The sequence below is a fragment of the Lepus europaeus genome, chromosome 17 (assembly GCF_033115175.1).
Source record: "Lepus europaeus isolate LE1 chromosome 17, mLepTim1.pri, whole genome shotgun sequence".
In the NCBI taxonomy this organism is placed as follows: domain Eukaryota; kingdom Metazoa; phylum Chordata; class Mammalia; order Lagomorpha; family Leporidae; genus Lepus; species Lepus europaeus.
The window spans coordinates 78441899-78466186 of NC_084843.1; the positions used below are offsets into that span (position 1 = coordinate 78441899).

At 41.5% G+C, this 24288-nt stretch overlaps 1 protein-coding gene across 3 annotated transcripts in view; it reads right to left on the reverse strand.

The window, feature by feature from the left end:
- Positions 1-24288, reverse strand: part of MAPK8 (mitogen-activated protein kinase 8) — a 114073-nt gene that overhangs the window by 19997 nt on the left and 69788 nt on the right. For all 3 annotated transcript variants that reach the window (XM_062215063.1, XM_062215064.1, XM_062215066.1), the window contains exons 3-6: positions 20246-20375; positions 14388-14446; positions 14157-14295; positions 363-528 (exon numbers count right to left, since the gene is read on the reverse strand). In XM_062215063.1, the coding sequence (XP_062071047.1) occupies positions 363-528; positions 14157-14295; positions 14388-14446; positions 20246-20375 (494 nt within the window). The remainder of the gene's footprint in view (positions 1-362; positions 529-14156; positions 14296-14387; positions 14447-20245; positions 20376-24288) is intronic.

A 24288-nucleotide genomic window follows, 5' to 3' on the forward strand; every position in this document is an offset into this window, starting at 1 on the left:
GGGCAAATATCACTAATGCACATAGATTACTACTAAGAGGAAACCATAAGAACACTACATACTGCCCTGCATACAGAAGTCAATGCTCATTTTCAAGTTTAGGCAAGCACAGGACAGGGGCTATGGCAACGAATCCTCCATCCAATGGCAGTACTGATGGGATGAATCTGTCTTAAATAAACAAGGCCCTCACACCTTCTCCCAATTTTATGACAAAATTTATAGTTACTTTCAAATGTGATACACATTTCAAACAGTAACACACATTTAACTACATGCACTTCAGTGTAAGTATTTAAATAAGAAATCTGATGAATCAAAGAAACTTAGCAGAGTATTTCAAATAAAAACAGAGTGCTGACCGTTCTCCTTGTAGCCCATGCCCAGGATGACCTCAGGCGCTCTGTAGTAGCGAGTCACCACATAAGGCGTCATCATAAAGCTTGTTCCTGCAGTCCTGGCCAGTCCAAAGTCAAGGATTTTCAAAGTGCAGTCTGATTTTACTACTATATTACTGGGCTTTAAGTCCTTCAGAAAATAAAAATAAGAAATGACCACTAGATGACATACACAGATTTTTCAGTTCATAAAGTTATCCTGTCACTTGTATAATAACTTATATTAATCATGTTCCTCACTGTAATAATACTATACAGATTCATCATGAAAAAGCAAAGCCAATAAGTCGGCTTAAAGGCATATTTTACTTAAGAATATATACCATTATTAGAGAAATTAGTAATGCCTTATTCATAAGAAATTACAACTAGCTAGAAACTTTTGGTCCAACAGAACAGAAAAGGCCTCTCAAAGTTCATGTAAGAGCCACTAAGCCAAGTCACAGGTGGGTACCTCTACTCACCTGCACACTAAGTCACACATCTTTAAATGTTGTCAAACAACAAGCTCTACACAGACATCACAGATTCACAACAGGTCATGCCTTCAATCCTAGTCAACGCTGCTCGACCTTTCAGACTGGCAGACACTCAGTTTTTGTTTTTTTTGTGTTTTTTTTTTGACAGGCAGAGTGGACAGTGAGAGAGAGAGAGAGAGAGAGAGAGAGAGAGAGAGAGAAAGGTCCTCCCCCCTGCCGCCGGTTCACCCTCCAATGGCCGCCGCAGTAGGCGCGCTGTGGCCGGCGCACCGTGCCAATCCGATGGCAGGAGACACTCAGTTTTAATGGTCTACAGAAGTCCCTATCAGTCTTTTCATCCCTGATCTCCCACCCGAAATGATAAACATTTGCTCATAAAACTTCTGCCTGCCTGTAGATAGAGGACATTATTGTCTTAGTGTCACTAATCCATAATTTACTTGTTACTGGTACTCCTAAATAATGTAAGAGGAATTTCCCACCTGACCCCAATCAGAAGGAATTTTGTGCTATCCCCATTCAAAAGGCAGGCAGTGTCCTAAACATTTATGGTTTCATGTTCAACACTCTTTTCCCACTAGCTTTGATGAATTCTATCAAGAAAGCATATATCCTCAACATGAATACACGGCATCACATACACTGATGAGGAGTACATATTAAACATCAGGCACTAAAGGGAAACAGACCTGGGCTGAAAGACAAGGAACACTTCTATAATGTCTATGTCTACCACAGCATGTATGAGTGGCCTTCAAAAAGTTCATGGAAAATGCACCCTCTACAAAAATTAAGCATGGAATTTAAAAATTTTCTACTCAAAAATAAATTTACCTTTCAATTCCATTTTCCCACTGACTTCCTGAAGTACCCTACTATTGTTGTCTTTAGCATATATTTTTTAAAGATTTATTTATTTATTGAAAGGCAGAGTTACAGAGAGGCAGAAGCAGATATAGAGAGAGGTCTGGCCGGCACCGCAGCTCACTAGGTTAATCCTCCGCCTTGTGGCGCCGGCACACTGGGTTCTAGTCCCGGCCGGGGCGCTGGATTCTGTCCTGGTTGTCCCTCTTCCAGGCCAGCTCTCTGCTGTGGCCCGGGAAGGCAGTGGAGGATGGCCCAAGTGCTTGGGCCCTGCACCCCATGGGAGACCAGGAGAAGCACCTGGCTCCTGCCTTCAGATCAGCGCGGCGTGCCGGTCGTGGCAGCCATTGGAGGGTGAACCAATGGCAAAGGAAGACCTTTCTCTCTCTCTCTCTCTCTCTCTCACTGTCCACTCTGCCTGTCAAAAATAAAATTAAAAAAAAAAAAAAAAAAAAAAAAAAGAGAGAGAGAGAGAGGTCTTCCATCTGCTGGTTTACTCCCCAAGTGGCCGAAACGGCCGGAGCTGCGCCAATCTGAAGCCAGGAGCTTCTTCCAGGTCTCCCACGTGGGTGCAGGGGCCCAAGCACTTTAGCTATCTTCTGCTCTTCCAGGCCATAGCAGATAGCTGGATCGGAAGTGGAGCAGCCGGGGCTTTACCCGCTACGCCACAACATCAGCCCCACCTTTACCATATTTTGATGTACTCATAGGTGGGTTTAGAAAGCATATAATTCAATGACTTTATGAAATAAATACACAAAGATATCAATGAGCATAGTGAAACAGAAGATAAAATTTTCATTATTGCTATTCTGTGAACAAAAAATATTGCTAGTATTTCTAAAATATAACACCTCAGCAAAGTAACACTACACATTAAAGAATAAATACTATAACTTTTGACACTATTTCGATGTCTACTGTGATGGCTGAAGGCTACCGGTTCTCTACACCAGTGCATTCCAGCCTAGAAATAAGATCCCAATCATAAACATTTTATCTTGGGAAGATTAAGAGCAAAATATATTTTTTGAGAAACAGACATTTTTTGTTAAAAAAATCATTAAAAAGTCTCAAAAATAGTAACTGCAACTCACCCTTGTACAAGTTGATCAGCATGTACCTTCTACAGATGTTAGTAACATTTTTAACTCTATGTAAGTGGAATTTACTAACTATACATAAGTGGCAGAGGTACTGCAAGCACCTGCCATGCCTCTTTGCCGGTTCCTCAGTCAGGAAAGCCCACAGGAATAGATCTGGTCAGCGAGACGAGAGGGAGACAAGAGAGGGCCAGCACCGCCTCCTGTAGCATCGAACCTTGCTTTGGAGATTGGGGATCTCCAGCGCAGATGTGCTAGCACCCTGGGATGCTGAGCATCTGTGTGAAGCAGACTCTCCAACCCACCATGGTCTGCCTGCAAACGTAGTGTGCGAAATAAACCTGTCATGTTAAGTCACCGAGAGGTCAGCATGGCCCAGTCTATTCTAACACTGAAACTGGTGCCAGGAACAGGGTGTTACTATTAGGGAAACGCAGGATCATGGCTGAGCAGCTGAATAGCAGGGAAGCTAGTATCAAAGGTAAAACAGTGCTCCAGATTACATGGTAGCAAAACATTTCAGGAGGCTCTCATCTGCACAGCGCTTGCATAATGAAACTGAGGCTGTGGAAGAAGAGCTGGCAAATCAAGGCCTGCCTGCTTTTATTTGAAGACTCTGACTGGAATACAGTCGCACTCACTCACAACATTTGTCTACGGCTGCTCTGTTTTATACTGGCAGAGTTCAACAGCTGTGACACAGACCGCACCATCTGCAAAGCATAATATATTGACCATCTGACTCTGTCACAGAAAAGGTTTGTTGACTCCTGTGCCACAGAAGAAGAAACTAGAATGCCGAGCTTTCAACAGCATGTATTGGTGGCTACTGGCTGCATCTGAAAGGACTGGCCACTGTAAAAGTAGAAATAAAAGGAAGGGCCTGTGCCGTGGCTCAATAGGCTAATCCTCCGCCTGCGGCGCCAGCACACCAGGTTCTAGTCCCGGTCGGGGTGCCGGATTCTGTCCCGGTTGCCCCTCTTCCAAGCCAGCTCTCTGCTGTGGCCTGGGAGTGCAGTGGAGGATGGCCCAAGTGCTTGGGCCCTGCAACCCATGGGAGACCAGGAGAAGCACCTGGCTCCTGCCATCGGATCAGCGCAGTGCGCCGGCCGCAGTGCGCCGGCCACAGCGCGCCAGCCGCGGCAGCCACTGGAGGGTGAACCAACGGCAAAAGGAAGACCTTTCTCTCTGTCTCTCTCTCTGTCCACTCTGTCAGGGAAAGAAAAAATAAATAAATAAATAAATAAATAAATAAATAAAAAGAAAAACAGACTGGGATTTCAGAGCTTTGCTGTTCTTGAAAAGCTGAATGCTATTAGATCCCTCAATAAAAGTATGGCAGACTGTTCAGTATATATCCCCACCTGCCCCAGGGTGGCTGTCACTCACCCTACTGATAGGCACAGTCGTGTGACCTGTTTCAGCCAACGAAGTGTGAGAGAAATAAGGCTCCCAGACTGGAGAGAAGTTTTTAATGTGTACGATTTAGCTTGGCTCTTGCTGTTTTGTCTCTCACCAAGAGAAAACCACATCCCTGGGATGCTGAAACCTGAACATGGGGCGAACCTGAACCTGACCCATGATCTGGAGCAGAGCCACACAGCTAACCTTACAGACCCCTGAGCAAACAATAAATGTTCGACGCTACTGGTATCTTGAGTTTCTTTCTATACATCATTTTTCATATAACAATTCTAAAGGGTTCTATGTGAAAAAGATCAGTAAAATCTTTCAAAGATCAGTAAAATCTTTCAATTAATAAAACTACTTCAGCCTGACAACAGAAGCCTGAAAGCTTAAAGGCAGACTCAAGACAACCTCCCTTAGTTCTAAGAATACAGGGACTTAGAGTTAACAAATAAATACACTTGGAAAAGAGTTATTAACAGAAAAGATAAGAAGCCTCCTAAGCTTCTGAGATTGCCAGCAGTATTACCAACACACTGTCGATTCTGTGACATTCTACACTTAAAATAGTGGTTCCCAGTTCACGGCGATTTTGCCTTCCAGTGAGTAGCTGGGACTATCAGGAGACATTTTTGGTTGTCACAACTGGGGAGCGCCACTGGCACTTACTGGGCAGAAGCCAAGAATGCCGCAGACCACTTCATCAGTGGCCAGGGCAGCCCCTCCGAAGAGTGTTTGGTCCAAAACATCAGTGGCCAGGATGAGGAAGAGAGCATTATAATGAAACTTGGGGCTCTGATATTTTACAAATAGGAAGCAGGCTGAGAAGGCGGAGCAGCCCTCAAGTATGTGAGTCGCTTCACGTGCATTCAAGGAGGGTAGCGGGTACCACAGAGGACAGCGTCTCACGGCGGGCAGACTGAGGGCCTAATCAAGGAAGATCTCTCACCCATCAATCAGGGACACTCACAGCGACTGCCCAGTACAATTTCAGCGCACTAACAACTAACCAATCAGTGTGTGTGTGTGTGTGTGCGCGTGTGTTCTTTAGTTTTCTAAATGAGATTGTTTCTGTGGTTACACTGACCCTGTCTGGCCATCCTATCTATGGATTTGGGAGAGAGGAGAATGGAATGGACAGATAATTTGGTCCTTCCCAAATCCACTTCCTAGGGTCCTGGATCAAAAGCAGCAATGTCTAGACCTAAAGTAAACTCCATTGTGTATGGCTGGGAACTAAATGCCTTGGTGAACAAGGACTTGGGCTCTCCTCTCTTAGGGAGCTATGGAATGAAGAGCTGGCTGATAACCAGAGGGAACAACGTGTCAACGCCTGGTGGTCACCGCTATTCTTGTCTGCCGCCCCACATTTCTTGTTCCTTCACAATTAGGCAGGCGCTTACGGCCAGTTCTGCCAACGGAGCCCACGCAAAAGTGAAGTGTGTTACTTCCAGGCCCAAGCTTGGAAGAGCCAGTGTACACCACTCAGCTTTCTCTCACACGGAGATCAGCAACTATCTGCACGGTGCAGCGTGATTCAGTCAGCAGGGGCTTCTGGGTCACTATGGGGAAAGTCACCCCGGGGAGCCCCTACAAGATGAAAGGCCAGCTTATCTTACAAAGTAAACAATCTCAGACCAGGAGAGGTACTAGCTAAGAGTGAGGTGAAACTAAGACCAGTAGAGCAGAGACAAATGCCAACTGTGGCCTCAAAACCAGCACCAAACGTGGGGATAGCTTCTTATTGTTTCCTTTGTTTTCTATCTTCTGCCATTTGTTCTACCTTTCTGGTCTAGCTGCCTGCTATCCTCACTAATGTGGAAGCTTTCCATTTGACAGATTTTACATCACTAAAATCAAACAATCTTCCATGGTGGCAGATCACTATCCTGGTTTACAGGACAAAGGAAACAAACAAAATCCAAACATTTAACTCAGTTGCTTTACCTCACACAGTATATGAGTATGGGATCAGGAAGATAAAATAATTATAACTTTCCTGTTTAAACAAATTTATATTATGTTGTTTAAAGACTACATTAGGGGGCCGGCACGGTGGTGTAGCAGGTAAAGCTGCTGTCTGCAGTGCCAACATCCCATGTGGGCGCCGGTTTGAGTCCCGGCTGCTCCACTTCTGATCCAGCTCTCTCCTATGGCCTGGGAAAGCAGTAGAAGATGACCCAAGTCCTTGGGCCCCTGCACCCTAGTGGGAGACCTGGAAGAAGCTCCTGGCTCCTGGCTTTGGATTGGCACAGCTCTGGCCATTGTGGCCAACTGGGGAGTGAACCAGCGGATGAAAGAACTCTCTCTCTCTCTGCCTCTCCTACTCTGTGTAACTCTTTCAAATAAATAAATCTTTTTTTTAAAGACTATATTAGACATAAAACTAGAGCATTGCATTTGTAATATACAAAGGAATTCACTTAGATGATAATTAACGGTGAGCCTGAATAGCTCAGGGACATAATTGCCCTATACTTTGAACACAAATCTATGTATTTTATTAAATAAGACAGGTTATTTGACACAACATGGCTCAGAAGAAAGATAACAATCCACTCAACCAAATAATTTTTTTCAAAAAAATTCCTCTTAAATTAGATGCAACAGTATTTAGAACCATTTATTTCTATTTATTTGAAAGGCAGAACATGAGAGAGACAGACAGACAGGAAGGGAGGGATTGATCTTCCATCCACTGGTTCTCTCCCCAAATGCTTACAACAAATGGAGGTGGGCCAGGCCAAAACCAGGAGCCCAGAAAGGTGGCAAGCGCCCAAGCATTTGAGCAATCATCTCCCACCTGACAGGTGCATTAGCAGGAAGCTAGACTGAAAGTGCAGAGTAGCCTGAACTAGAACAAACACTCTGAAATGGGACAAGGTTGTCCCAAGTGGCAGCTTAACCTGCTGCACCACAATGCCTGCTGCAATGCAATACTTTTCAAAGAACAATAAGCCATAACTAAGACTAAAATGCAAAAACATACATCTAAACAATTTTACAGAAATGTTCAGGTCAGTATGCATATTACTTAAATAGTATAAAAATTTAAACAACTCAAATGTTTATAAAACGACAAACGAATAAAAAAATGACACATCCATACGTGAAATACTTAGCAAGAGTAACAAAGCACATCAGGGCCAGCACTGTGGCGCAGTAGGTTAATCCTCCAACTGTAGCGCCAGCATACCATATGGGCGCCGGTTCTAGTCCTGGCTGCTCCTCTTCCAATCTGGCTCTCTGCTGTGGCCTGGGAAACAGTAGAAGATGGCCCAAGTGCTTGGGCCCATGCACCCACGTGGGGAGACCAGGAAGAAGCTCCTGGTTTCAGATCGGCACAGCCCTGGCCATTTGGGGAGTGAACCAATGGAAGGGAGACCGTTCTCTCTGTCTCTCCCTCTCTATCTGTAACTCTACCTCTCAAATAAATAAAAATCTTTTAAAAAAATAACAAAGCACTGATACATACTTAACTGAACTTTGAGAACACATTCTAGATAAAAAAAAAAAAGAAAAAAGCCAACCACAAACAGCCATATATTATATAATTCCATTTGTGTGCAATGTTCAGAACAGGCAAACATACAAAGGCAGGAAGAGTTAGGGCTGGAGATGAATGAGAAACAGAATGGGTGTGGAGTTTCTTTCAGAGAGATGAATGTTCTAAAATTATGGTGACGGACAGGCAACCACTGAATTGTATATTTTAAGTGGGCAAGTTGTATGGTATATGAATACTTCAATAAAGCAGTTAAAATGCAAAATGTAAAATGTTTATGAATATACATAGTCTTCAAAAAGCTCATGAAAATGTGTATTACAAAAAACCCCACATGAATTTCAAAAGTATTTTGCACCAAAAGAAACTCTACAAACTTGTTACAACATGTCTGAGCAGGATGCAGTCTGAAGCACTAGGAAGCATTATCAACTTGGAGAGAGTCTCAATGAGAGCACCATGAATTTGCTGAAATTGACATAAGAACAAACATCAAGCTGATGGTGAAAGCATGGGTAGAGAAACGGTGAAATGACTAATTTTGTTTTAAAGATTTATTAATTATTAATTTGAAATGTGAGTTTGCGGGAGAGTTATCTTCCATCCACTGGTCCACTCCCCAAATGGCCGCAGCTGGGGCTGGGCCAGTCCTAAGCTAGGAGCCAGGAGCTTCTTCCAGGTCTCCCACGTGAGCAGAGGGGCCTTAACACTTGGGCCATCTTCCACTGCTTCCCCAGGTGCATTAGCAGAAGTGGGGCAGCCGGATCTCAAACCCATATGGTGCCCATGTGGGATGCCGGCACACAGTTGACGGCTTTCCACGATATGCCACAGCACCAGCCCCGAAAATACTCATCTTTACATAAAGTTTACAGGGACAATGCCCCAAAGAAATCAGCAATTTACACATGGATAACTTATTTTAAGAAGGCACAAGACAAGGCAGGCATGTAGTGTACTGGGGAAAGCCCCTACCTGCGATGCCAACATGCCACGTGGGGGCTGGTTCAAGTCCCAGCTGCTCTACTTCTGATCTAGCTCCCTGTTAATGGTCTGGGAAAAGCAGTGCAAGATGGTGCAAGTGGTTAGGTACCTGCTACCCACATGGCCAATCTGGAGAGGCTTGTGGCTTTGACCCGGCCCAATCCTGGCAGTTGTGGCCACCTGGGGAGTGGACCAGATGATCTCTCTGTCTCTCCCTTTCTTTCTGTAACTCTTTCAAATAAATCTTAGGAAAAAAAAAATGATGATGATGATGATGAAGCCTGCAGTGGAAGACCACCCAGATCAATTTGTGAGGAAAAATTATTCTTTTTCATGGCCTAATAGGACCCACAATTATCAGCAGAAACAATGGCCAACACCACAGACGTCTCAGATGGTTCAAGTCACACAATTCTGACTAAAAATTGAAGTACAGCAATCTTTCTGCTTGAGGGGTGCCCAAACTGCTGTACACAGATCAGCTGCAGACAACAACTGAGCTTTCAATAGAAAATGTTTAACAACTGAGATCAACTTCCTGCAGCATTTTTTAAAGAATTTTAACAGATGAACATGGATTGACCAGAGGAGCAGGAAGATGAAGCACAATCAAAGCAATGGCTACCAAGAGGCGGGACTGGTTCAGTCAAAGTACAGGCAGGTCAACCAGTCAGGAGTAAAGGTCATGGCAACAGGTTTTTGGGATGTGCAAAGCATTTTGCTTTTGGACTTTCTGGAGAGCCAAAGACTAACACTTGCTTATTATGACAGTATTTGGAGAATGTTAAAGCTTTAGCAAAAAAATCACTTGAGAACATGTCACTTAGGGTCCTCAAACCAGGACAATGTACCTTCACCAGAGAATACATCTCTGTCAGGTCGATGTTCCTGCTCACTGCTCTTATCAAACAAGAGTTTCAATGGGAAATTGTTAGGCATTCCTCTATAGTCCCAATTTGGTTTTTTGATTTTTTGTTTTCAATATCTATTTATTTATTTATTTGAAAGTCAGAGTTACAGAGAGAGAAAGAGAAAAAAGAGACAGAGAAACACCTTCCACCCACTGGTTCACTCCCCAGATGGCTGCAATGGCCAGAGCTAGGCAAGGCTGAAGCCAGACCTTCACCCAGTTATCTCATGTAGGTGGCAAGAGCCCAAATAGTTGGGCCACCTTCCACTGCTTTTCCCAGACCATTAACAGGCAGCTGGATTGGAAGTGAAATTGTTAGGACTGGGATGCCAGCGACTTTACCCACTACATGCCACAATAATGGCCCCTACAGTCCTATTTCATTCCTTGTTTTTTAATCTTAAAGAAATTTTAGAAAATACTCATTTTACTTCAGGTAAAAACGACTGCACTGACATGAACTCCCAGAACCCTGTGTTTTTTAGGGATGGACTAAATGGCTGGTACCTTCATTTACAAAATGCTGAACTTGATAATGTTAAGAAATAGTTTATAATTTTGATTTTTTAAGATGTATTTATTTTAAACACAGAGAGACAGAGAAAGAGGGATTTTCCATCTGCTGGTTCATTCTCCAAATGGCTACAATGACTGAGAGTGGGCCTGGCTGAAGCCAAGCCAGGAGCCATCTGGATTTCCACATGGGTGGCAGGAGCCCAAGTACTTGGACTACCATCCAATACTTTCCTGCATGCAGTGGCAGGGAGCAGAGTTGAAGGCAGAACTGCCAGGACTCAAACTGGCACTCTAATATGGGATGCCAACATTGCATGTGGTATCTTAATCCATTGTGCCACAACACTGGCCCCTGTAATCTTATCTCGTAATTTCATTTTCCCTGAGTTTTTAAAAGTCTTCTCATATAGGAAACACAACTCTGGTGACTACTCAATTTTATGACTGTAACAATAACAGGATATATTTATATACCCATGTTCATAGCAAGATTATTCACACCAACTAAAATGTGAAAGCCAAGTATCCACTGTCAAGGAATGAACAAACAAAATACGGTATCATTTCTGATACATATGTTATAAAATGTATAAAACTTGTATACATTCTGTTTATAAGCCAATCACTTACATGAGACAATCAAAACCATAGACAGAAAACAGAAAGATGGCTGCCAAGAGATTAGGGGGAGGGAGGAGTGGGAGTTACTTTTCCATGGCCATAGAGCATCTGGAGATGGATGGTGCTGATGGCTGCACAACATTAGGAATGTATTTAATAGCACTGAACTGCACACGTATTCATGAAGGTGGGAAATTTTACATTATGTGTATTTTACCACAATTTAAAAAGCTGAGTGAAACTACGAATACTGTGACATCTTATACAGTCCTTTCCCCAGCTCTCTTTTTGGCTGGGCCAGAGTCTTAGAGAAAGCAGTGGCATTCTCTGTGTGGGGCCCTAGGCTAGACAGAGTGCATTCTTTAAAACATGTAAGGCAACTAAAAATACACAGCACACTATCAGGCATACTAACCTTGGATAATAAGAGTTGCAGAAGAAAAAGAAAAGGCAGAGGAGAATATTTGAAAAAATAACAAAATTTCCTAAATTTGATGAGAAACAAATCTACACATTTAATTTGCTCAATGAATTTTAAGTAGGATTAACACAAAAATTATCTGCATCAAGACATATTATAATCAAATTGGAAAAAGACAAAGACCAAAAAAGAATCTCAAAAGCAGTCAGAGAGAAGTAAGTTGTTTCAAGGGACAAGGGATTTCTGTTAGTTTAATAGATGATTTCTCACTAGAAACCATAGAAGCTAACTGGCAATAGAACAACACATTTCAAGTGCCGATAAAGTGCAATAAAGCTAAAGAAGTCTACTGCTAGCATACTTCCCCACAAAAATGGTAACAGGAGTCCTTATGGCAGAAATAAAAGGACAGCTAATAGTAACTCAAATTCATATTTAGAAGTCAAAGTACTGCTAAGATAACTATTTGGTAATTACAAAGGCCAAAAATATTATGTTTTGGGGTTTTAGTCTTATTTTTTTCAGATATGAGTTAATCCAAATGCACTAAATACTGATTATAAATCTATCTTAATGGGCACATGGTATATAAAAATATGTAACTTGTGACAATAACAATGTTAAGTGGGAAAGGCAGACTACCAAGAAGTAAAGTTTGGAATACTGTTGAAGCAAAGGTAGTAAGTAGTAAGTCAAAATAGACTGCTATAAGTTTGAGAGGTTAAAGGTAATCCCCAAGATTATAGCTAAAAAAAGAAAATGAGTAAAGAATAAAATGGTACACTACTACAAAAAATCAATTAAACATAAAAGAAAGCAAGGGGTAATTGAGAAACAAAAAGATATATTTAGGAAACAAACAAGTGACTTCTTCCTTATCAATAATTACTCTAAATGTAGATGGATGGATTAAACTCTCCAAGAAAAGGTGGAGAGTGTGAAAAATGTATAAAAGAAACACGATCCAACTGTAGGCTATCTACAAGAGGCTCACTTTACATCCAAAGGCACAAACAGGCTGAAAGTGAAAGAATGGAAAAGATATTTCATGCAAACAGAAATCAACAGATAGGTGAAGTACACAGTATGAAACAAAACTGAACATAAGTAAAAACCTATTACAGCGGCAAGGAGGACATTACATACTGAAGAGTCAACCTTCAAGAAGAGACACAATTACAAACATACATATACTTAAAAACACACTCACAAGACACATGAAGCAAAATGACAGAACTGAAAGGATGGACATGCAGCTGCATTACAGCAGTGGAAGAGTTCTAGACCTTACTTTCCATGATGGACAGAACAGTTAGAAAATCACTAACGAGACACAAAACATGAATACTATAAAACAATTAGACAGCAGAGTACTTATTTTTCTCAAGTACCCAAGGAACAGTCTCCAGGATAAGACTATATTTTAGGCCACAGTAAAAGTCTTCATAAATTTTTCTTTTCTTTTTTTTTATTTTTATTTTTTGACAGGCAGAGTGGACAGTGAGAGAGAGACAGAGAGAAAGGTCTTCCTTTGCCGTTGGTTCACCCGCTAATGGCCGCCGCGGTAGCGCGCTGCGGCCGGCGCACCGCGCTGTTCCGATGGCAGGAGCCAGGTGCTTCTCCTGGTCTCCCATGGGGTGCAGAGCCCAAACACTTGGGCCATCCTCCACTGCACTCCCTGGCCACAGCAGAGAGCTGGCCTGGAAGAGGGGCAACCGGGACAGGATCGGTGCCCCGACCGGGACTAGAACCCGGTGTGCCGGCGCCGCAAGGCGGAGGATTAGCCTGTTGAGCCACGGCGCCGGCCCAGTCTTCATAAATTTTAAAAGATGGAAATCATACTACATGATGTCATCTGTGACCATGATGGAAAGAAGCTAGAAGTCAAGAAAAATGAAAACACTCACAAGTTTGTGGACTTTAGAAACAATACCCTAAAACAACCACTGAGTCAAAGAATCAATCACACAAATCAGTAAATACTTTGCAACAATGAAAATGAACATACAACATACAGAAATTTAGAGAACACAGAGAAAGCAGAAAGGTAATTTTCACAGCTGTAAAAGTTTACATTAAAAATGAACAAGATCTCAAATATTCATCCTAAGAAACTAGAAAGAATAAACTACTCCCAGAGTAAGATGGAAATAACAGAGATTCAAGCATAGGCTTAAACAGTTTTCAAAAGAAAACACACAAATAGCAAATAGACGCATGAAAATACGCTTGATATTAGTCTTCAGAAATATAAATCAAACCCACAATGAAAATACCATTTCATATCTACTAAGATGGCTAGAATCAAAAGGTCAGATAAAAGGTATTGGCAAAGATGCGGAGAAATTAGAACCCTTATACACTACTACTGGGAACGTAATAGTGCAGCTGTTGTGGAAAGAGTTTGATGGTTTTTCAAAAAATTAGCCATAAAATTACCACATTTACCAGTTACCTACTATGTAAAAATACCCAGAAGAACTGAAACAGACTCTCTGTAACAGCTGAAAGGTAGCAATCACCCAAATGTCCATCAATGGGTCAATGTATAAACTAAATGTACTATATAGAATATAAAAATATGCATATAAATAGAAATGAGCTACTAATGCATGCTATATGAACAAAACTTGAATACTATTATGTTAAGTGAAATAAGGTAGACACAAAAGGTCACATAGGATTCCATTTATATGAAATATCTGAAACAGATAAATCCACAGACACAGAAAAGTAGACTGGTAGGGATACCAGGCACTGGGGAGAAGGCAGCATGAGGACCTGGATTTCTCTTTTTGGGAATGACAACAGCATAGGATTTTATATGAGCAGTACACAGCTCTGTGAATGTACTTAAGTTTTACTGATCTGCACACTTTAAACTGGTTCATTCTGTTGAATGAATTTCATCTCAATGATTTAAAAAAATGATAGCTTTTTCTACTAACCCGATGAATAATTCCAGCGGAGTGAAGGTGCTTGATTCCACACAGCATCTGATAGAGAAGGTAGGACATTCTTTCATGATCTAGTTCCATCTGAATCACTTGGCAAAGATTCGCATCCATGAGCTCCATGACTATGTAACTTCATGGGTGGAAAAAGATGACAGCTAAAGTGTACAACATCAATCTAAGAATAATGTACTAACACAATAAAATTTTAATTGCCACACTTACACATCTTGAAATTCTTCTAGAGATTTCTGTGGTGTAAAAACATTCAAAAGGCCAATTATCTGTGGTGAAAGCAAACAGAAAAATTAGAAACCACTTCATAACATTTTCATTTGCAAACTGCAAATACAGTTTTATAAAAAGCCACCACTATAATCACTAAAATTTTATAAGCTCAAGTAATCTTTCATTTTTAAATACCTATTTATTTTTATTTATTTGAAAGGCAGAGAGAGTGCTATATTTGATCCCCTAGTTCACTCCCAAAATGTCAGGCTGAAGACAGGAGCTACTCAAGCTCCCATGTGAGTGATTGGGACTCAGCAACTTGAGGTTGTGAATTAGCAGGGAGCCAGATTAGAAGCAGAGTGGCAGAATAGCCAAGACTCAAACCATGCACTCTGGTATGGGATGTGGGTGTCTCATGTGGCAGTGTAATCTGCTGTGCCACAACACCCACCCTTCTTTCATTATATACACTAAAACATTCATGGCTAGGGGAGGGGAGTGGGGAAGGAAGAAATGAAAAGGCAGACAATGCCACAAAGGTGAATACCTCATTTTATGTTTGTTCAAATCATAAAATATACCCCATCAAGAATGAACCCTAGCATGAACTACAGACTCTGATACGATGTCAGGGAGGATCAGCTGTAACAAACACACCACTCTGGTGGGGGATGCCGATTCTTCGGGAGACTGTGCATGCTGGGGAGCAGGGAGACACGGAAATGCTCTGTATGTTCTTCTCAATTTTGTTGTGAAGCTAAAACTGCTCTAAAATGCTTTTTAAAAAACCTTATCAACAAAATAATTTCATATAACCTATTCCATTTATAAACACACAACTGTCAAGCACTTACACTACACAAACCTCTACACAGTTTTCAGTAAATCTTCAAAAACTGCTGCAGCTCTTCAATCAGCAGATCTGTGTCCTCAGTGTACATCCGAAGTCACAGACGGTGTGGAACCCTATACTATTTTTTTTCCTATCTATACATGTCTATCATGAAGCTTAACTTGCAAATTAGACACACTAAGAGCCTAAAACAATAACTATTAATAAAATGGAACCAGGAATTTAATAAAGTATATTAAACACTTATGTCAGTGTGGTTTCTTAAAATATTTATTGAATTATACTCGTCTTTTTCTTTTCAAAGATTTATTAATTGGGACCAGCACTGTGGCATAGTAGGTTAAGACTGCCTGCGGTGCTGGCATCCCATACGGGCACCAGTTCGTGTCCTGGCTGCTTCTCTTCCAATCTAGCTCTCTGCCTATAGCCTGGGAAAGCAGTGGAAGATGGCTCAAGTGTTTGGGCCCCTGCACCCACGTGGAGAATCCAGAGGCAGTTTCTGGCTTCTGGCTACGGATCGGCCCAGCTCTGGCTGTTTATGGCCATTTGGGAAGTGAACCAGTGAATGAAGACCTGTCTGTTTCTCCCTCTGTTTGTAACACTCTCAAATAAAATGAATAAATCTTAAGGAAAAAAAATTTGTTCATTTGAGACACAGAGTGACACAGAGAGAGGGAGAGACAAAGAAAGAGGGAGATCTTCCATCCACTAGCTCACTTTCAAATGGCTGCAATGCCTGGGTCTGGGCTGAGCCAAAACCAGGAGTCAGGAACTTCATCCTGGTCTTCCATGTGGGTGGCAAGTGTCTAAGGACTTGGGCCGTCTTCTACTGCTTTCCCAGGGACATTAGCAAGGAGCTGGATCAGAAGTGGAGCAGCCGGGACTGGAACCAGTGCTCATATGGGTTGGTATTCCACGCAGCAGCTTAACTTTCTGTGCCACAGTGCCGGCCCCTCACCTTTCTGTTTGTGATGTGAAACAGTACAATGCCCATGTGATGAGATGAGTAAACAAACTGACACAGGCACTGTGACACTGTATTAGGCTACTACCTAGTGAACAGAAACACTGACACGATGACAGCGAAACGGACAACTGAAATGGCTACTTAATGACTAAGAGGTATACGGCATAGTTACGATGCACAAAGGGAGGATTCATGTCTGGTATCAAACACACCAGGACAGTGTGAGATTTCATAACTGTTCTTAGAATAGCACACAATTTAAAACTTGCAAATTTTTATTTCTGGAATTTTCCATATAATATTCTTGGGCCACAAGGACTGTTGAGTGCCTGAAATTGTGAAAAGCAAAACCACAGATGGAGGGAACTACTATAATCTCGGCATTTTCCTCCCCTTGCTCTCATAATACTGTTCTTGCTCCATTTTCTTTGTTCCAAGGTCTATTTCCCTGGTTCATCCTAACATATACTCTCCCCGACTACTGTCTTTAATCCTGTTCTGTCTGGGCCCTTTCCCTGCAAGTCTTTTTCTCCAAACATCTCCATGTGGATAATTCCCGAATATGCATCCGGAGTATTTGCTTAGCTGCTGCTGCTTTGTTTTTTAAAGATTTATTTATTTATTTGAAAGGCAGAGTTACAGAGAGGCAGAGGCAGAGGCAGAGGGAGAGGGAGAGGGGTGTGTCTTCCATCCACTGTTTCACTCCCCAAATGGCTGCAACAGCTGGAGCTGGGCCGATCAGAAGCCTGGAGCTTCTTTCAGGTCTTCCATGGGGGTGCAGGAGCCTGAGCATTTGGGCCACCTTCCGCTACTTTCTCAGGCACATTAGCAGGGAGCTGGATCAGAAGTGGAGCAGCCGGGATTTGCACCAAGGCCCATATGGGATGCAGGCACTGCAGGTGGTGGCTTTACCTGCTACATTACAGTGCCTGCCCCTTGGCTTAGCTTCTGAGTGCCAGATATACATTGCTAGTTTACATGGATGTCTCACAAAATACATAACTTACTCATTCCTATTCAAACCCTTCACTTTTCCAGTGTGTCCTCTCTTTTATAATAGAAGGCTTGGTGATTTTTAACTCTTTTTTCAGTATCCGCACCATAACAAATATTCCAAGGAATGCTGTTTATTCTACCATCAGCCTCAATTTCAATCTCCGTTTTCCACTGCCTAGGCTACCATACAGGCTGAAGATTCTAACATCTCCTTTTGACTGTTCATACCATAATTGCTCTAACACCAGTGTCAGATTGAAGGGTTATCTTCCCCAAATTCCTACACTGAGGTCCTATCTCCCAGCATAACAGTAACTGGAGATGGGGCCTCTGAAGATGATTATGTTTGGATGAGTTTATGGAAGTAGGCCTCTAAATGGGATTAGTGGCCTTCTGAGAGAGATCTTTCTCTTTTTCTATAAGCACTCAGCAAGCAAAGGCCACATGAGCACAAAGTGAGAAGATGGCCACTGCAAGTCAGACAGAGAGCTTTTACTAGGAAGCTTCATCTTGGACAGCCCCCAAAACTGAGAACTCAATCTCTGTTGTCCAAGCCACCCAGTCCAGTCAGAGTCAAGGACTGACCAATGGGTTATGACCACCACGTCAAATAAGTAACAATTCCTAGAAGTATGTAAAAATTGAGATACACTGCTCTTTCTGTGAATAAAAACAAAAAAGAGTAACAGCAATAAATCAGAGAAATACCACCAAATAAAACGTGTGAAGTCTTCAAAAAGGCATTTTTGAAAAGGGAAGATGAAGAACTAGAGAGTGCTGGGTAATCCCAAAAGACACATTAATTTTGCAATCTGCTGAAAGGCTGTTAATGAACTACTCCAACTATTATGAAGACTTTCTAACAAAACTGGGAAATGAAGCCAACAAATAAAGTCAGGACAAAGAAGCAAAAAAGTGATCACTGATAGGAAGAGTAGCAAAATTTCAGCTTTGAAATTCAATAGGAAGAAATAAAAAGTACTGTAACTTAATTCTCCAAAACTGAAAGAAATATTAAGACTCTAACTATGACCTGTTAGTAGCCTGTGATGAGGAGTAACTTGCTTAGACAACATGAGTCAGACTTCCGAACACCTGAATGCCCACGGTTAGAGGAGATGCCTTGCCTTGGCTCCTGACAGAGAATTCTGTCAGACACAGTACCCTACACAAGGTGAGGTGGCAACGTGCACAGATAAGCAACCACGCTGACAAAAGAAACCCAAAACCATCTATGAAGACTGTGGGAAAAACCAGAGCTGTTTAGACCAACAGAGAGATGATCCAGGGGCCAGCACTGCAGAACAGTAAGCTAAGCCTCTACCTACAGCGCCGTCATTCCTTATGAGTGCCAGTTCTTGTCCCGGCTGCTCCTCTTCCGATCCAGCTCTCTGCTGATGGCTTGGGAAAGCAGTGGAAGATGGCCCAAGTGCTTGGGCCCCTGCACCCAAGTGGGAGACCCAGAAGCAGCTCCTGGCTTCAGATCGGCTCAGCTCCAGTCATTGCAGCCACTTGGGGAGTGAACCAGCAGATGGAAGACCTGGAAGACCTTTCTCTTTGTCTCTCCCTCTCTCTAACTCTACCTCTCAAATAGATAAATAAAAATCCTCAAAAAGAGGGGGTGAGGGTATGATCTAGGCAGAATATGAAACTGCTCAAAAGGCAATACACTACAAAAACATTCATCCATCAGAAGTGGAAAAGGTTCAGTCAACATTTCTAGTTTCCTCATATTCAGTTTTACATTCTTTCAGTGAACAAATGTTTTGAGCACCTGGTGCTCTCCCAGGTGTTGAGGGGTACTGCCTGGATGATCTGCGCCAGCCCTGCTAGAGGGCTAATCATGTGACACGAGCACCCCACAGGCTCCACTTACGCTCACCTCCATCTCTGGGCCTTGGATATGCCATGCCATTCTTCCTTTCTGGGGCTACTCTTTATGTTGAACAAACCAATGCGACCACACTCTTCCCCAAAGTCTTCCCACTTTATTAAAGTTCATAAAAATCTCTCTCTGAAGAAGCCCAGCCACTATTATTTGCCAATTAACTTCTAACCCTTTGTGATGTTTGATATTTAACTCTGTTTTTGACTTTAAAACATCGTAAGGCCCCTCCCTTTAACTTCGGAAGCACCTACTCCTTACTTTGATGAAGTTTTCCCTTCGTGTCAGTGTTAGTAACTATCACACAGAGGCTGACACATATTCTCAACATGCAGTAAACGGTATTATCTGCAGTCAGAAAGCACTCAGCTCGCTGTACTTATAAACTCCTTTGGACAAATAACACAGACTCCCTCCAGATGCTTTCAGCTTAGTACTTCATATAACTGTCCCTGGCACAATTAATTCACTCTTAAGTTTTATTTTCTCTCAGCCTGCAGAAATCACTCCACTAATGTAACCATGAAAATATCAATATACTTAATGTTAAGTTGAAAAAAAAAACTATCTTCAAAAAGAATAAAAGTTCTATGTAAGGTCTTTATAATCATTAAGAAATGTAATTAGAAATATTTTCCCAATTCCCTTAAAATCTTTTCAAAAACTTTATTCTATACTGCATAACAAGCACTGGACGAGTACTGTCATCATTTAAAGAGGGCGTGGGAAAGGAGAAATGACTTGAATTTCGTGTTCGATAGGATTAAACAAAGTCCCAATATCAAAGTAAAATGGCCTTCGTTAGGCTTCATGCTAAGGTTACAGTATTTCTGAACTGTCAGTCTGATGAACACAAACCAGAAGGTGAAATCCAGCCTCAATAAAATAATTTCTAAAACTTACCTCTTTAAAACTTTTCTTGTAAATTAAATGTCAGGAAATTGCACAACCTATATTTCAGAAACTATTTTTCTTTTAATACCATTTAATAATGTTGAGGAAAAAAGCACAGTCGTAGATATATTTATATGCCTTTTAAACTGCTTCAATCCAGAAAAAAAATTTGAAGCCCTATTATTTAAAGTCTTTGACAGTCATGAATAAATCTTGATACCTAGATCACCTGTACTTAATGTAAAATGCTCACTTACATTTTTGTGATTAACACATTTCATAAGAACCAGCTCTCTGTAGGCCCTCTTAGCATGAGTTTGATTCTGAAACGGCCGGCTTAGCTTCTTGATGGCAACATTTCTTTCAAGAATGGCATCATAAGCTGCACTATAATAAGAAATTCAAAAACAACAACAACAAAAAAACGTGAGCAAACATCTGCAAAAACCAAATTATACATTTCAAGTGGACTCCCCACTTTCTCCCAAGACAAATGTAAATAGATTGCTTTCCAGATGCTTACCATGTGACTTCTAACCCTATTACAGCATATTCCAACAACATACAGCAACTATTTCTGAAAATGATGCAATGTGAAGACAGAGCTCCAGCTTGTTTACCATGTGTCCACAAGACCCACCTGACATGCGGTGACCATTCAATGTACAAATACTAAATGAGTATTTAAGTCTACTAGATAGTACAAATGAATCCTTTATCCTGCACCTACATCAAGGAAAGGCAATCTAAGCATGGTCATGAACTCTACCCAAAATGTTTACTGAAGGATTCTGCCTGAACAAAAATGCTTATATCCTTCGGACTTAAGATAAATACAGAAAGAGGAAGGTACAATAACAGGTATGAATAAAAGACTTTAGAATTCCTAAAAAGTAAAGTCCTTAAAAATCTATTTTGGCTAATAAATCCAAGGTATTTATTACAAACATGAATGCTAGATTTCAAGACATCAGAAGCTGCTCCATAACTGGGACATACAACACCACACTTACTAGTCTTCATATATTCCTCCACTCTATAACACTGACCAGATGGCGCCCTTCACATGTAACAGGTCAGAGAAAATGAAGCACAAATAAAGTAGCATGTCTTTAGATTACTGAACTGTATGACTGAAATAGCTTAACAATCACTCAGGGGCCGGCGCTGTGGCGTAGCGGGTAAAACCGCTGCCTGCCGCGCCGGCATCCCATATGGGTGCTGGTTCTAGTCCCAGCTGCTCCACTTCTGATCCAGCTCTCTGCTGTGGCCTGGGAAAGCAGTAGAAGATGGCCCAAGTCCTTGGGCCCCTGCACCTACATGGGAGACCCAGAAGAAACTCCTGACTCCTGGCTTCGGATGGGTGCAGCTCCAGCCATTGTGGTCAACTGGGGAGTGAACCAGCAAATGGAAGACCTCTCTCTCTCTGGCTCTCCTCTCTCTGACTTTCATATAAATAAATAAACCAACCAGTCAAATGAACAAAAAATAATCGCTCAGATTCACCACTGCCTAATACATGGTCAATGGTTGAGTAATTTGCCTAAGTTAGCCAGAAAATTAAAAGCAAAGCCGAGACTGGAAGATTAAGACATGACACCATGCTTTTCATACTGAACAACTAAATGACTGTTCCTATTTATGTAATATTTGCAAAGCCAGCTCATTACTACTAGTATTTTCTCATCTTTCTAAAAACTTGAACTTGTTTTGTAGCTTTCTCATCACACCAAATATAGTGTACAACAAAAAACTCAAACTGCATAAATAGACATATCTATGTATTCCATATACCTACTGCCAATATAAATACAAGAATGCACATGCATAAAATATGCATATTATAATCCTTATTTTAAAATGCTACATTAACAAATTAAAAAAAAGAAAACATATTAGTGGTCATGCAAAAACAATCAGAAGTTTTGACTGTCTTCAGATAAAGCAAGTTTTGTTTTTAGCCATTAAATTCATTCTTATTAATTATCTGCCTAATCCAAGGAATATTTCACTCAGAAAGTTCAAAAGTATTTGACTAGATTCTACTATGGTGTGTCCAAGGAAATTAGATTTCTAATTCTTAAATATGCACAAATAAGAAATACCTCAGTGTTGAGGCCCCAAAGACAGTTTTGTGTGTTTAGTTGATGGCAATAGGAACACAACACTGAGTTTCAAAATTTTTGCATTAAATACTTGTCTACTTAATAATCTTTTATGGAAATTACTACTTTTTAGGGAAAATTTGAAAATATTTGGGGCTGGCGCCGTGGCTCACTTGGTTAATCCCCGCCTGTGGCGCCGGCATCCCATATGGGCTCTGGGTTCTAGTCCCGGTTGCTCCTCTTCCAGTCCAGCTCTCTGCTATGACCCAGGAGGGCAATGGAGGATTGCCTAATTCATTGGGCCCCTGCACCTGCATGGGAGACTGGGAGGAAGCACCTGGCTCCTGGCTTCAGACTGGCGCGGTGCGCCGGCATTAGCGGCCATTTGGGGAGTGAACAAACGAAGTAAGACCTTTCTCTCTGTTTCTCTCTCTCACTGTCTAACTCCGCCTGTCAAATAAATATATATATATATATTTACTCTTTAGGACAGGGGCTTCTTATTTTTTAAGATTTATTTATTTATTTGAGAGGCAGAGTTAGAGAGAGAGATCGCTCTTCCATCTGCTGGTTCACTCCCCAAATGGTCAAAAATCCAGAGCTGGGACAATCAGAAGCCAGGAGCTTCTTCTAGGTCTCCCACGTGGGTGCAAGGGCCCAAGTACTTCAGCCATCTTCCACTGCTTTCCCAGGTCATAGCAGAGAGCTGGACTGGAAGTGGAGCAGCTGGGACTAGAACCGGCGTCCATATGGGATGCCAGCACTGCAGGTGGAAGTTTAACCTAATACACCACAGCACTGGCCCTGACAGGAGCTTCTTAAAAGGAGTTAAGTGCCTTCTACAGCAATTAAAAAAAAATTGTACAAAACTTACGAAGTGGGGCTGGTGTTGTATACACAACACCAGCATCCTACAAAGGAGCATGAGTTCAAGTCCTGGATCCTCTACTTCTAACCCAGCTCCCTGCTAATGTGCTTGGGAAAGCAGTAGAGCATGGCCCAAGTGCACAGGCCCCTGCCACCACATGGGAGACCTGGATGGAGTTCTTGGCTTCTGGTTTCAATCTGGTCCAGCCCAGCTATTGTGGCCATCTGGGAGTAAACCAGTGGATAGAAGGCTCTTTCTGCCTCTCCCCCTCTCTCACTCTGGCATTCTGCTTTTCAAATAAATCTTTAAAAAAGAAAACGGTAGGGCACTCTCTCTCAGGTTCTATCAGGAGAGGTGCCCATCCATTCTTACAGATGCCCTATCCCCAATAAACCTTGCTACCTTGCTTACCAATAGGGAAAAAAAGAAAGAAAGAAAACAACTTTCAAGGAGCATGTACTGGAACATAAATGATGACACAGAAACATTAATGTATTTTTTACTCACTGTTTATTAAATAATGTAACATAATCCTTAGAACGTTGTAAATTAAGTGAGAAAATGGCCTTAGAAGTCACAAAGTTAGTAAATCACAGTAAAAATCTAAACCAAGAGGCTTTCAGAATCCTAGGACCAACAATAATAGACTCTTTAAAATTATACTTGTGGTGGGTTAAGTGTGTTTAGTTAGAATGATAAGCAGTCAATCAACAGTTTATAAAATCACTTTCATTTTGTAGTTTTAAATATAAATTATTTCAAGAACACAGAAAAGGCAACGCCAGTAGTTGTTACACAAATTTGTTAATCTTAATATTTTACCATAATTACTATGAATTTTTAAAATTAGGCAAAGCCTTCTTCCATTTCTCTAGCAGAAGTAAGCAACACCCTCAGTTGGTTTGCATGCCTGTTTTCATCTTTTTTTCTTATGTATGCATCCAGAAATATATGGCATTGCTTGGCAAGTTTTAAACTACCTATAAATGGTATATTTATGTGTGTATGTATACATTAAATCTGCAGCTTGCTTTTAAACTCGACTGTACATCTCTGCAATTAGCCCTTGCTGATATCTATAGCTCCAGTTCATTTTAAATGGTACATAGTATATCACTGTATTACTACATCACAAAACTTTATTCTGTTGATGGACCTGGTACTGCTTCCAGTTTTTGCTATAATAAACAAATAGTGCAGCAAAGAATAGCTCTATGCATGATTCTTGGTGCATATGTGCAAGAGTTTTTTAAGAACCTGGCAGATGCACTAGATCATAAACACTCATGACTTTCTAAATAGATCCTGAAACAAACATGGTCAAGAG